The following is a 15,137-nucleotide window of genomic DNA, read 5'->3' on the forward strand; positions in this document are numbered from 1 at the left end:
CTTCGTCTTTATGAGCTTGATCTTGAACAAACAACTGGCTTCTTTCCACCATAACCCTAGAAGATTTATCTCCTGTTCTCCTCCTGCAGAACAGAGATGGTGTAGTCAGTCTGTTAGCTCATTGGCTGCATCTCCTCTTCAGTGTTCTGGGTGGATGCAACATCAACAGTGTCCTCAGAGAGCTTCTCCTCCTCCTCTGTGACTGAGGTCTTCAAATGACGAGTGGGTCAGTCTGGCTGCTGATTGGCTGCGTCTCCTCCTCAGGGCTCTGGGTGGATGAAACATGAACTTCCACCTGGGGCTGCTCTTCAGTGGTAACATCTGTTTACTTTCTAAAGCAACACCATTAACTTCACAGTGTAAAGACATTCATTCGCCAAATCTATCATTTCCAGGGCTGAAACACAACAAAAACTTCTTGAAAATCACAAAAGACACAAAGAAAGTGTTCATATAGTCTTTTATTTTCTATTGATCCATGATCCCTTGAGCCTCAACACCAGAACTACTGATGACACCCTTTGGAGAGCCTGTAGTACAAGAGTCAAACAGATGAAATATTCAACACGGTACAGAAACATCCAGGCAGCTGTTAGTTGTGTCATTTCAATTTAAACATTATAATGGATGATTTGTGGATGCTAACCTGCCCACTGCTAATAACAGCAACTCCACCAAACTCTTCTGATCAGCAGCTCTGGTTATAGTGGCCTGTGTGTAAATGTGTTCACTGCCCATCAAGAGGGAAAACCATTCAAATGCATCCAATGATTCAAGTAGACTTCTCCTCATGAGCCCCTATGTACAGTATATGTGCAATACATACACATGGATAGATGTATGACCCTCCAAACTTGCATTATAATACAATGAAAACAAAAATAGAATATTCTTCCCATAATTGTGTCTGTAAACAGTTCTTAAAATTCACAAAGTTCATTTAATAAATTAGAAAGTAAAATACCATTATCCACCAAAAATGGTTCAAATGTATTTTTACTCTCAAAAATATGAATTAAAAAGATGAGCCCCTTTGATTCACTCTTTTGATTAGGCATCACTTCAGTTTTTTTTACCCAATGAACTTAATTAAAATACAAATAAAACTCAAACCACACACTTTTCTAGTTTGGCAGCTGAAGTAGTGACTGAGTGTAAAAGGAGAGAGAGGATGAATGTAGGTGTCAGGAAGGAATAATTAAGCCCATCGGAAATAAATCTTTTTGTCCGGAAATTTTCATGGCTCTTTTTGTTTTTTAATTAACTACTGAAGTTCAAACGCAAAAATTCAACCAGGACTCGTTACTTCCAAGAAAAGGCAGCAGAAATGAGGATTAAAAAAGATTTGACTGACCAGCCAAACCCCAGGGCTGCAGCAAGAGCTGAGCATCAAAAACAACACTCATCAGCACCAAGGAGGCTTTTGAGTGACTGTTCCAAAGATCTGAAATGTACCATAAAGCTTCAAAATGTCTGACTCTCACAGGGAGACAAAAAAACGTCACCTTCCCTGTCTTCATTGTTGAAAGATATTTCTGACGATCCCAGTTAATGTGTTCACAGCACATTTAGTCTTCTGTGAAGTCGAGATGTTTTTATCCTGCTTGAAATGAGTTTAGTTATTGATTTAAAATCAGGACTGTTATTTAAAAAATACTGTAAACTGTAAAACCGCTCTGCGTCATAAGAACATTAAATGGTGGCCATCTTGAATCAGTAGAGTTAGGTTGCAGGTGAAAAGCACATGTGGAAAAAGCCCTGTCCAGGGATTGCTGTGTGGCTGACGGCTGAAACGTCAAAGGCATCATTTTGTATCCGTCTCAGTACAGCCCGGAAATTTCCTCGCTCACTCGTCCCTTCTGTCCGTCCTTGTCCGTCTCTCACATGACGTCAGCCCGCTTGTCCCTGACTTTGCTCCTCTGTTTTGTCCTGGCCTTGAAGGCAGCAGAGTTAAAAAGATGCTGTTGAAGAAGAAGAGAAAAGAAATGTGTATCACATTTTTATTCTTCTCGGGTTATAGTCACTCAAAATTACTTTTAGCCAACCTGCTTTTCCCTGTTTCAAAAGTGTATTGTCTAAAGCTCAAATACATTGTCATAGCGTTTGTTGAGTTGAGTTGATCTTTTCAGTTATCATAAACTATGTATGGATTTGTGTTGCTGGCCCTGGTTAACATGTGGCTCTCTGTGAGGAGTGTTTTGTCATCGCACTTCTGCATCTCACTCTGACAACGAGGAACCGGACACAAATCTCCCACAGTATTGTCACACTTTAATGCTCAGAGCATGGTGCACAGGACAAAGGTTGGTTTGTGATTTGCACCCCAAACTGTTCTTTCTCTTTCTACATTTGGCTCCTCCCTCTCCCTCTGGTTGAGGTTGTTTCTAAGCAATGAGCTCCTCATCAAAATGGAAGAAGAGGCAGCATCACATAGACTGTCTGGTGATCCTCGCTATCAAACACCAAGAGCTGCAGACTAGTGGGGCAGAGTTAAGAACCGGGTGCGAAAACCTGGAGGTCAGGCTGCACCAGTAAGAGGCTCGTGCAGAGGAACCAGCAGAGAGGCTCTAAAAGAGGCAAACAGAGCACTGCAGCAACAGGTCCCCCTGCTGGAAACTGAGCAGAGACAGCTCAAAGAGGAGCTCCAGAACCAGGATGCGCTCATCAACAAAAAGAAAATAGGAGCTTGAAAAAAAGCTCATATTGACTGCCTGACTTTGCTGGTTCTAAAATAAAACAAGCTCAAGAGCTGTGCGTGGTTCGGCAGAGGATGCTAACCCCACGGGTAGATGGATGAGGAAGAAGAAGGTGGATGAGGAGACCACGCGCACTGACTCCGAACTCTTGAAGAAAAGGGAGTCAGCCCCCCCCCCCCCCCCCTCCTCCTCCTCATGAATGTTATATAATGCATATTTTTCCAATCATCCAATAGATATAATTGTGCATTACATCTGCCTGTGTGTGTGCCTGAAGAAAGATACAGGATTCATGTCTCTAATCAATTACTAGAGTATTACAATAGTTATATGCGGATACATACATGCCAGTGTCTTATTCAGACTATATATTTAATCAGATAAAATCTGAATATTAGTGTCCATGCAAACATTGTCTCTCATTCACTCAATAACTAACTTATTCATTCATTTATTATGAGTACCTCACCGACTCGGTCTGAGGGAGGTACGTACAGATGTGGACAAACGTACAGACAACACGAACACTGGCTGTCGCTGGCACGGAGGCATAAAAATGTAATAATACATAAAGTTGGATTGTCCTAATGGGCAAGTTGAGATTCAACAACAAAATAGAGGCTGTTACCTTCTCAAATCTTGAGATCTTGTTAGCTTTGACAGCAGGGTCCAGGATGAGGGGGGCGCCAAGGCCAAAGATGTCTCTAATTAGTGGGTTGAACTACACCAAAACAAAAACACAAACACATATTATGAACATAACTTATGGACATAAACAAAGTTTCCTATTTAATGAGCCATTATTGGTAAAATCATTGTCAAAACATAATTTGGCAAAAGAGCTACCAACAGCATGCTCAAAATGTAATGAAATTCCCAATTGGTATTCCTGATATATCACATTGACAAGAACGTGAAGTCACATTGACCTTGACCTAGAAAAATGTCTAATCTGGTCCTTGAGTCTATGTGTAACGTTTGTAACAAATATGAAGAAATTCCCTCAGGGCCTTTTTGAGATATCGTGTTCACAAGAATGGGACATAAATCTGAAAACATAATGCCTCCCGCCACTGGATGTCGCTGGTGAGGAGGTATAAAAAACATGCACATTTAAAACACACCCAACCGATACAAAAAGACACTGCAACTAACAAAACAGACGAAAACAGGAGTGTTTCCATTGGACACAAAAGATGATGAACCTGGCTGGAGTGTGCTTGTTGTTGAATGCTTTCTGTATTTGGTTGTGTTGTTTGTATTTGCAACTCATGTGTAGACAAATCGATAGAGATGTTTAATGAATTTGCTTTTATTTTTTCTGTTTTCATGTGTTTTCTTAAGTTGCAAAACGAAAAAACTGAACCATTTCTGCTCTCTCGTTTTCCATCAACACTGGCCTCAGGCTGTTGGCTCTGCAGACACATACCAGCCTTCCTTTCCCTAAAATGTTGTTTATTGGTGTCCAATCCAGATGTGAAAGCAGAAGTGTGTCAAGCTACTTTCAATCAATGAAAATAACACAAAACATATGTAGCACAATAGCAATCACATGACACAATCGACCAGATGCTAGAGACACAAAACAGGCAGACCCTGACCTGTAGGTGGTGTCTGACTCCAGACTCCAGGATCTCTTTGAAGGCATCATAGATATGTCTCCTCATCCAGCCGTCGATGTAAATGCTCTCCACTCCAAACCTGATCTTCTCCTCTGTGAAGTCCTCGCTCTGCCCGAGAAGACAAGAGGCATCACAAAACTTAAAGCCAAACAAGTGACATCATTCCTTAGTAACAAATATAACCTTTGCCTCATTAAAACAAACCTCTATATAATGTAGAACCTCTCTGAAGATGGAGCGTTGTTTTCTCCTGTCGTTCTTGGCTCGGTGTTTGTTGCCGTCTGTTGCTAAACTCTTCAGAGATTCACACAGACTTTCACTGTCCTTCACCTCAAATTCCTACACACACACACACACACACACACACACACACACACACACACACACACACACACACACACACACACACACACACACACACACACACACACACACACACACACACACACACACACACACACACACACACACATATATATATCAGTGATAAACTTTGGTACTGTAATGTAACATTATATATAGTAATATAACACTAACAACAGAGATATTGTTAAACCATCAATATGAATGGGTGTAGTGGGAAAAGAATTAGAACGCTTTTAGCTTCAGCTTCACCAGATTAAGAGCTTCCCTTCTAGCCCTTTATTTAATAGACTGTGTGTGTGTGTCCAGCATTTAGTTTATGTAAAATTGCATTTGCGTGCCTGCTCTAACAGGAACAGACCTGTCTATATGTTTACCTCATCTATTTCTCGGCCCAGCTCAACCAGAAGGGCGATGGTCTCTCCCACTCTGATCCTGTAGTTGACGTCATTGCTCTGCAGACACATCTGCAGTTTTGGGAGGTGACTGCAAGTAAGAAAATGGAGCGAGAGAATAACGGTTAGTTATAACATTGTTTGAAATGTCATGCCCATAAAGGTTAACAGAAGTGAGTGGAAGTGAGCATGTGGTGAGAGTAAAAAACAAGGAGAGGAGAGTTTCTCTCATTTCAAGTTCACATTCTGCTTGTACACAGCAGATGGTCATAAATACCAGAAATAATTAACTGCTAGTGTAAAGTAAAGTTGAACTTTTTCCAACAGGTGGACTCTGCTAATATTGACAGGAAATACCGCACACAAACAGATGTTGAAATACATTAAATGTATTATCACAAACGCAATGAAAACTGAGATGCCTTCTCACTCTGTCTTGCCAAATTAGCTTGTTCACCCGAGTGTCTTGTTTCGATCACTGCAGATCAGGGCAGGACCAGATTAAAGCCTGTGTCTAGGGCAGAGTCATTTGACCCGGGAGTGAATGCCAGTCGCATCCGTTCCCCAGTTTGTGGGTGTTTTGAAAAGTGGAAAAGGAGCTTAAGTGATGGTAAACTGCTAATGTGAAATTAGCTTGCATTTTGTGAATGAGACCACTTCAAAAATGTTACACCTTTGGAAATTAACTCAGATTAGAGCTGTCATTGTGAATACTGAGTTTGTTGCACTCACAGGTCGAGCAGCACAGTCAGTCTAGATGCAGGACACAGGGTGACCAGCAGTGACCAGGCCTGCAGAGCAGCACCGTGAAGACCCGCACTCCCAGGTTTAGGAATGGGCAGCGTCCCCTCTCTGCTGGGGTAGGAAGACATGAATATGCTCTCCAGGAGGGCCAGTGACTTGACCAAGTCCTGATGAGGGTTCAGCAGCAATGTTGGGGGGGAGAGAAAAAGACATTTAATGAGAAATGAGAAACTAACTGCACAATGATTAATTCAGCCATTGTTGAGTTAAGGTAAAGGTAAGGTTTTGTCAGGATTTTACAGGGTTTTTGTTGCTTAGACCAGGTGAACTGTTTGTGTTCTTCTTCCCTGAGAGCCAGATGAGTTGTGTACATCTCATCCAAAATGTCAACATTTTCACGACATCAACTGATGAAATAAATTGTGATTTGCTGAAATACAGCAAAGGTAAAATGCATTATGGGAAATTAAGTTTGTTGGTTGGAGCGCTTTGCCTGCAAAAATGTTTTTAAAGCAGCGTTTCAGACAATAAGTGGCGACACTGAAGCAGATTACAGCAGCTTTTCATAAAAATCAAAAAAACAATGATGAAAAAACAATAAAGAAGATTGCGCTATCATGTTTTATTTAACCCCTCATGTTTTAGGGAGTTGTTTTCAAACAACGCTAGGTTTTAGAGCGTGTTTGTATTCAGTGCCTTAGGTTTTAATTTTCTTAATATTTTCGTTTGCACATAGGTGTAACATTAGTAGCTATTTAAACTATTCACAGAGATGCACATATTTCCCTGCAACACGTTAACACTATGTTCTCACCTCTCCGTCCTCAGCAGCAGACACATAGCAGCACATCCCCAGAGCTCTGGCACACTGCAAGGAAATTCAGTTAACCAAACATCTGATTAAACAGGGACAGACACAGTGAAGCTGCAATTCCTCTCTCAACTCCTAATACAGTGTAAGGCTAGCTAACATCCAGTCTTTTAAGAAAGAACCTGTTCTACCTGTGCATATTAAGATCCACTTTGACCATAGTTATCGTTCCTTCAGTGTTTTTAAACTTTTAAACTCCACCATGAAACATTCCCAACCCAGAGTCAGTAATGGTTGCTGGTAATATCACACTGTGGGAGTAGTCCTCAAAAGTCCCCTAAACACTGCCTTGCGCTTTTATGTTTTTTGTTTGTTTCCAAAATGGACACAGTTGACACAAAACAGAAGTTGACCCAGGTGTTATGTCGCAATAAACTACAACCACAGTAAATGTCATATACTTTCCTTTTGTTATCTTCTTTTTTCCCCCTAAAAGGTTTCTAGTAGGGATGCACCGATATGGAAATTCTTGGCCGATACCGATATTTAAAATAACAATCTGGCCGATAGCCGATACGATACCGATATTTGTTTATCGGTGCCGCACACTGAGCCTCTGGCCGCGGAGAGGAGTGCGACGGAGCGACTGCTCCCCCAGCTGCGGCACGTGCCCAGCGGTTTTACAACAAATATGAACGTCGGCCAATGATATCGGTGAAAGTCAAGTTTATTACCGATAAGCCGATATCAGTAAACGAGGCGAATATCGTCCGCTACCGATGTTCGGCCGATAAATCGGTGCATCCCTAGTTTCTAGAGATAGTAGCTAATCCAAAACTCTTAAATCTGGTAGAATATCAGAGAAGGTTTACGTCATTACTCACACTCTGGCGGGCTGTTATACTGGCACTGTTGTCAATCAGGATGGCAGTGAGGATGGGGCGAAGCATCTTGAAGCCCTCCTCTGCCTCGTCTCCACCCCCGAGCTGGATACAGAGCTGGGCAAACAGTGTAGCAGCCGCCGCCTGCTCCTCTCCACTGCCTGGACACACAGATAGAACAGGAGGGGAAATAATAGGGATTATTTATGGTCTCAATTAATGCATCTGAAGTTTATTGTAGTACCACCCCAAGAAAAAAAGTCCCATACGAAATTATATGCTTTCTACTACAGTTAGGCAACCAGTTCTCTATCTGGCCATCTCTCACCTTTTTTAAGGCTTCTTTCCAGGCAGTCGCCAACAGTGAGGCGTCTCCCTGTCAGGAAGTCGTACAGTACTCTGGAAATGAAGGCCTGTCGCAACGACTCGAGGGCGGCAAGCCGAGTCTTAGCACTGAGAGAGAGAGAGAGAGAGACAAGGAAAGAGAGAAGGGGAAATATTCAGTAACATCACTATCTGTAGTGTCTTCCATTGCAATATATGTTTTATAATATATTTAATCTATCACTTATTAAGCTTAAGCACAAAGTGCAAAGAGTAGAAATTAAAATGAGAATTTTGGAAAATGACACCATATCTACAGCACTGTGCCCGTATGTTGATAAATTAATGTACAAGTATAATACTGTTATAAATAATTTAAATTAAAACTAGGTGTGGTTAACAGGATAGATATAGGATAGAATAGGTTACAAAGAAAATATGCTCCATTTAGGCGTAAATTCAATTTGAATAAAGGAATTAGCAAGGTACACAAGGTTGCATTAACAGTTAGTATTTATCTTCTCGCTTTATCTTCTCGCTTTTTCTTTCTTGACATTCCCTACTTTTATTGTTGATTGCAAGTGGGTTAAAAGTAATGCCTCACCTTTTATCCATCAGGTTGTCTATACATTGTTTGAGTTTGTCTTCTGTCTCCTCCTGGGCGGTCTGCTCATCAACCGGCTCTGCCCCTGAGTTTGGCACAAAATTAGTGGATTTGTATTAACAGTTGAAAAGGGAAATATCTAAGGTAGGCTGCACACAAGAAGTAACATGGTCACTGTCCAAGATAAATCATATTCTAACAGTGTCTAGTATCTGCATTTATGTACTAACCTGTGCCCTCTTCCACCACCGAAGTGGTTTCGCTGGCACTGCTGCAAGGGCTGAGAATATCAGACGTCAGCTCATCGTCACTGGCACCCGACTCCCCCTTCACCCCATTTTTAACACCTAGGGAGAAGAAGATGATGAAAATGTGAGACATAAGAAATTATACAAGAGAAATTAAAGATATTATATTTAGATGATGACGGACAGCCTAACAATTCACTCTGGCATAGGGTCTCAGGTCACACACAAGCTCTGATTCTGGGGTTATGTCAAAGGTTAGCTACTCCTCCTCGTCCCTTGAGTGGCAAAAGGTATCAGCCTCCATCTGGGCATGTCTTGGGCTACATGTTGGGCCTCTCAGCTTGGCCGTCACAGTTTTTATTGTTTTGGGGTTACATTGTTTGCATTATCCAGACGTGGTCCAAATTTATAGAGGCCTTTGGTATGCGGGCGGTTCTGGTCCAATCTGAGGACCTGTCCAAGCCATTGTATGCACGGACGTATTATCTCAAGCCCCACACACACCGCAAGTCTTCTTGAGAAGTTCATTATTTAAGATCTATTTTGACCAAAGGATGCATCATATTTTCCTGAGGTATCAATTGTGGAAGGCAGTGATCTTGTTCATGTCTCAAGGCTCCAGACTAACTTTTTACAGAACACAAAGACAAATTAAACTTCCGTACTGTTCAGGTCCTAATTACTTGTGATGAGTGTTGGTCTTTATGGTTGAAGTGTAAGGTGAGTGCAGGTCAGTAGGAGTGTGGAGGGAAGACACTCAGAAAGAGACTGACACGGTAGAAACAAATCGCTGCTCCTGCTCTGATCCTGAATCAGCGGCACTAATTGTTTTGTATTGGCGGTCTGTAGTGGAAACTCTGTATTCACACTTTTTGTTGACACTGTTGGACATTTTCAGCCTCATTCATCTCTGCATTATTGTCTGTGTGTCAGTGTGTGTGTGAGCATGTGTGTGAGTGTAAACTCTGCAGAGGAGATGAGATGAGGAAGCGACACGACACACCAGCTAAATGTTTGACACAGATTTTATTTCGCACTCTGGAGCCCTGGTTATGTCAAAGGATAAAATGTGAATGATACACCCGTGAATTATGATGCGAGAGAACACAAAAGTCTTAATGCTCCACAGTTCTGCTGAAAAACACACAAGGCGATAGGGGATTTATAATCAGCTGATCTCAATGTTGAGCATCTCTAACATCACAAGCATGGAAGGGACTAACTCTTTTCGAGCAGAAAAAAGTTATATATTATATTTATATTATTTATAAAATTATGAGCAGCTGCAGTACTATATGCAAACAACAGCTGCTTCCTCCCTTTATTGTCCAAAATTGTTTCCTATCCTGTGTTGTCTTATTCTCATCAGGCTGCAATTTAGGGAGTGGACAAAATAGCCGAAAAACTTTATAGTTGGGTGACAAGAACCCTGTAATAAATGACACCACTACACAGCGTACAATCGTCCCTTTTTTTTCTGTAACAAGAAGAGGTTTGATTTCATCTCTGTGGTGATTTCTTTTTCTGAGACTTTTAACAATTTATTCATTTCTGCAATGTGAAATAAAAGTAAGTGAAATACAAACATCAACAAGCAGCCAAACTAACCAGAGGTTGGCTGGTGGCCATTCCTGAGTAATGGCAGGTTTATGAAGCCTCCCCTGCTCAGCTGTCTTTTTTTGTCAGTAACTGTACACCAGCAGAGTTCTTCTACGACACACACTAACGCATGGGGATGAATTGCATTCCCCAGATCGTCATTTGTGAACTTCAGCAGGAGCTTCACGCTGAGACTGATGAATTAAATCTGATACTATGAAGCAGATCTATCCCCCTCCTGAGACAAAAGACTGAATCTTACTGATGAAATCTCTTTCAACATATCAAAAAAGGTTCTTTCAAACGTCTGTATTATTTATGTGGAATCACTTAAGTTTTGCAAAGTGACATTCAAAGAGACATGAGGTCTAAGCGCTTCACCCGCAACTGGGTTAGAGGCCAGGCGGGCTAAGCTAAGCTAACCCTCAGGTTCCTGCTGGCTCAGTGCTTTCTACTGTTGGTGGGATTAGACCACTGTGTACAATCCAGAATGGTCAGTGTGTGTGTTTGTTGATGCTCAGGTCAAACGGTACAGTTAAGGTAACTAAGAGGTCACTGTTATGAGTGCATCAATGCGACATGGGGGTTGTAGTTGTGTAACTTTTTCAACTTTCTTAATTAAAAAATAAATAAGGGTGTTTCCGTTCTGTGCTAAAAATAAATCCCTGAAACTGAGTGAAGTGGGATAAAGTTCAGCCATATGACTCGAGTCGGGTGTTGACTCATTGTCATCCCATCTTCTGTTCTGTCCTTTCCTTCACACTGAAAATCAAGCATTCAGAGGAAAAAAATATCTTCAGCAAAAGCACTGCTGAGTTTCTGCTGTGGTTAACCAACTCACTTTTAAATACCAGAATAATTTGCTCTTCAATTCCTGCTAAAACGATGACAGCAGCAGCAAGATGTGCTCATCTAATGTTGGAGGATTGTTGCTGTAACTCTGCACTGCCTGTTGGCTGCTGCTGCTTGTGAAGTTATTTACAGTTGAGCAAACTGTAGAATAGAATTAAAATAAACACTACTGTGCCTATTTATAATGACTAACTTTTCACCAGAATCAGAACATTATACAGGAAGTTGTGAAAGCCTGTGTGTAAGTGCATGCAGTGCTGAGCTGGCAGTGAACATTATAGCCTGCAGTCTCCAGTTGAAATCATAAAACTTTGGGGAGGAAACATCTGGGAGTGGGAAAGGCTTCGGATTTGCCAAATTCACATTTTTTGTGAATGAGTTATAAGATGAAAAGGAGCCCAATTAATATGGATACAACAATAATGTTAGATTATATAATAGATATCATGTGGTACAACTAAAACTTATTTCAATAATCTTTTGGCATCTTACATTGACATTATTTTGCAGTATTAGTGAACAATGACTGTATACCTAAATAAGCACAGGAAGTCAATTTTTAAACCTGGGAAAAAACGATTCCTCTAAATTCAGAGAAATTAATGAATGAAAAATACATTTTCATTCACATGCCTGAGTGATAACATTCGAAAAAAACTAGTTTTTCACTTAATATAAACCTGAATGCAGCCCGACAGTATCTCTTTCTTATGTAATATTCTCAGTTCTTTGACAGAACAGCCTGCAGGCACTCACTCATAAAACCTACTGAACACTGCTGAGATAAAGCCTGAAGCAGCCGGTTATTTCCCAGCCAACATCCTTGAACTCCCAACCATTGCAAAGGTTATTCCCCTGTCAATACATACACCCCCACCCACACCCACACACACCTTCCCATGCAAGCCTGCCCACATGCAGCATAGTTATGTGGAATGTGGGCTTCATGCAACGGCTCACGTGTCATCTCCATTTTGCTACTTTAAGCTTACATAGCAATCAGTCACAAAGCTCTGGCCGTCAGTCAGTCCATGAGCAAGAGGGTCCGCTGACAGACCCTGAACCAAAAGGGCCGGAGCCTATTTCAGTCCCCTGGTCGTGTAGTACAAGTGTAAAGGCAGGACCCATATCTTTCAATGAGCTTAAATTAGACTGTGTTCTCTCCACAAGCATTTGCATGTTGGGATTATCCAAAGAATATTCTCCTGAAAGCTTCAGAATTAAGGCAATGAAATCAAATTTGACAAAACTGATCGCACTGCAACATTCTACTGAACTTCACTTATGTATCATCAGATTATGTCCATTTTAACAGAATAACACAAAGTGTCTGATTTTAATAATTTTTAAAAAGCACATTACCTGTAAAAAATATCTAAATAAGCATAATCAAATGAGGCACAGTGGGAGCCACAGAGTAACTGAGAAAAATACAAAACCAATGGAAACTCAAACTCTCCTGTCGTCAGTGCAGATAAGAGAAAAAGGTGTTGGACACCTGAAAAGATTTCAAACAACGTGATGGCATGATGAGAGCACACACGTGGGATGATAAGGGGATCACTAGTTATCAGCCACCTTATGAGTGGAAGGGCTAGATGAATGAGAAAGCCAGATATAGATACATTTGCTGTGATGGCATTTTTTTTTCACAGCAATCAATCTCAGCATGAAGGTGGGCTGTCCATTAACTCATGGCGTTCAAGCAGCATGACATGCATAAGAAGTGATGCTGACACTGCGCAGTAAAAACCACAAAGAGGCTGTGACACAGTCAGGCAGGCAGTCCAACTTTAAAGCAGCCTGAGCAGGTAATGTTTGAGCGCAGAGTTCAAACTGCTCAGTGCAGCTGGAAAACACACACACAGCGGGCTATCAGGTGAGTGAGGGTCTGCCTGGGTTTCTGCATGCACTGCAGTGAGGTCCAAGAGCCGCTGGACGTGGTGAAGCTGAGATCAGGGGAGTCAGGGGGCAGAAGAGTTACCTTTCAGAGACGACTTAGTCGACAGCTGCAGCTGAAGAAGCTCCTGACGGAGAGAGCCTGGGGATGACGTATGGAAGGAGGGGATGGATGGATGAAATAAAGGGGGTACAGGTTGGAGGGGGAAGAGAGGACGGGTGGTGGGTGGTGGACGAATGGAGGGATGGGTAAATGCAGGAGTGACCATAATAGAATACATCAGAAGAGAGCTCCACTTTTCCAGTGATGATATGATGCATTGGAAAAGACTTAAGCCCAATTAAGAAAACTGCACAACAAGTTCAGTTAGTGATAATCAAACAAACAAATATAATAAATACATCTCATAACTCACAACTGCACACCTCACAGTGTTTGCTGAGAATCTGTGTGTGTGTGTGAGTGTTAGCACGTGTGGGCTTCCAGGACAACGTCACCCATAAAACGTGGGGGGGCTGTAACGCCTCTTCCAGGCACATGCATGGTCCAAACCACTGCTGCACGTGGATAGAAAACCATGTGGGGCTGCGCTGCGTCCTAAAGCAGCAACTTCCTGCCTGTCAGCTGTCTGTCATGTAAATATACAGTTGGACCACGATGCACTTATTGCATGCGACCGAGCCTGTTCAGCACTCATCACCCACTTTCTTTATGTGGCACGAAATCGCCGCTAAAATTAGCCCATCTTGGTTAACTTTAACCCTACAGGGGCAACTTTGAGCGCGCCTGGCTCCAGGGGGTTAGCAGCCATACTCTGTGGATCTTAACTTGCTAACCCACACGAAGTGATCTCATGGGGGCTTTAAAAATAAGTCACACTGCTGAGCTCTGATAAGCCACATGGACGGAGTAAAGCTGCGGCTGTAGACTCACAAACAGTGTGGTGATCGGTGTAAAACGTGTCATGTCCCTTTTGATTCAATCAGTCATTATACTCCTGTTGTTTTCCTATCAGAAGTTACATCACTAAGTTAGCACGGCGGCTCAGCTACATGCTACTCACCCGGTTTACCGGAGCCACGTTTCCCCTTTTTACTCCGCGGCATTTCCAGCGGCGGCGCTTTGATCCACCACTTCACAACAGAGCTAGCTGGGGTTAGCTAGCTGGAGTGAGCTAGCTGCGCTGCTCACAGGTGGTTTGTAGAAGCAGCAAGGAGCTGGATAGTGTCCGTAAATCTCCTCCACCGCCGGGCTACAGAAGCTCCAGAAACCGGCCTCTTCCTCCACACTTGTGTTGACACTTTGGCTCACGACGACGAGCGTCCTTCACCTACCGCCACCACGCTCCGCAACTCTCCGCCCTCCTCGCGCCGGGTAATCAAGAGTTGCCCTTTTAGGCGAAAACAATCCACTCTGCTCCGCGGTTCTCTGGGTGTATTATCTGTGATTGTCCCCGGGTAATCTGTATCTAATGCCGGGCTGAGACAAAGCGCAGTTTTCACTGTGTTTGGGACGGAGTTCAGAGCACGCTGCTGTCACGAAGTCCACCATCTTCCTCTGGAACTACTGGCCACACCGGGGTTGCCAGGTTGCTTTCGTCAGCATCCCCCGTTAGCGGTGATATTTCTGAACCATAGAATCTAAACGCAGACTGAGTGTAATTCTGACTGGAGTAAAAGGTCAAATACGTCATAATAGTTAGGCCCCGAGCACCGAACAGTAGTAGACAGTGGGAGCCCCTATTAAAATGGAAAGGACTATAATTTTTTTTTTTTTTTCAGGCAAATGAATTGGCTTTTTGAGGCTTTATCAGGCTCAAATTCTTACCAAACTTCGCAGAAATTAGAAAGTGGTGAAAATGTACATATTCGTGAGTATTTTTAATTAAATATGTTTCAGCTAATTCAAAAAAAAATGTAAGAATATATCTAACATCTGTTTGTCCACACTTATTTTTGAACCCTTGATATTATAATATTATTTCAGTGTTTAGAATTTTGGCCGAAGAGGGAATTATGAGACAAAATACTATAAAATACAATTACAACTTGCAACTAACAATGAGTTTTCTGTACTCACCCCAAGACAATTTCACCAA

At 42.1% G+C, this 15,137-nt stretch overlaps 1 protein-coding gene across 1 annotated transcript; it reads right to left on the bottom strand.

Annotated features, from left to right (window-relative positions):
- Nucleotides 1–443: 443 nt before the first annotated feature.
- Nucleotides 444–14,639, bottom strand: ifrd2 (interferon-related developmental regulator 2). Its single transcript, XM_053424813.1, has 12 exons — nt 14,103–14,639; nt 8,671–8,787; nt 8,441–8,525; nt 7,841–7,965; nt 7,516–7,673; nt 6,635–6,688; nt 5,809–5,987; nt 5,059–5,167; nt 4,523–4,657; nt 4,298–4,426; nt 3,325–3,417; nt 444–1,961 (listed from the first exon to the last, which is right to left on the bottom strand). Exons 1-12 carry the CDS (start codon nt 14,143–14,145, stop codon nt 1,881–1,883), a joined length of 1,308 nt encoding a protein of 435 aa, XP_053280788.1. The 5' UTR covers nt 14,146–14,639; the 3' UTR covers nt 444–1,880.
- Nucleotides 14,640–15,137: the final 498 nt, after the last annotated feature.

The sequence above is a fragment of the Pleuronectes platessa genome, chromosome 6 (assembly GCF_947347685.1).
Source record: "Pleuronectes platessa chromosome 6, fPlePla1.1, whole genome shotgun sequence".
Classification (NCBI taxonomy): Eukaryota; Metazoa; Chordata; class Actinopteri; order Pleuronectiformes; family Pleuronectidae; genus Pleuronectes; species Pleuronectes platessa.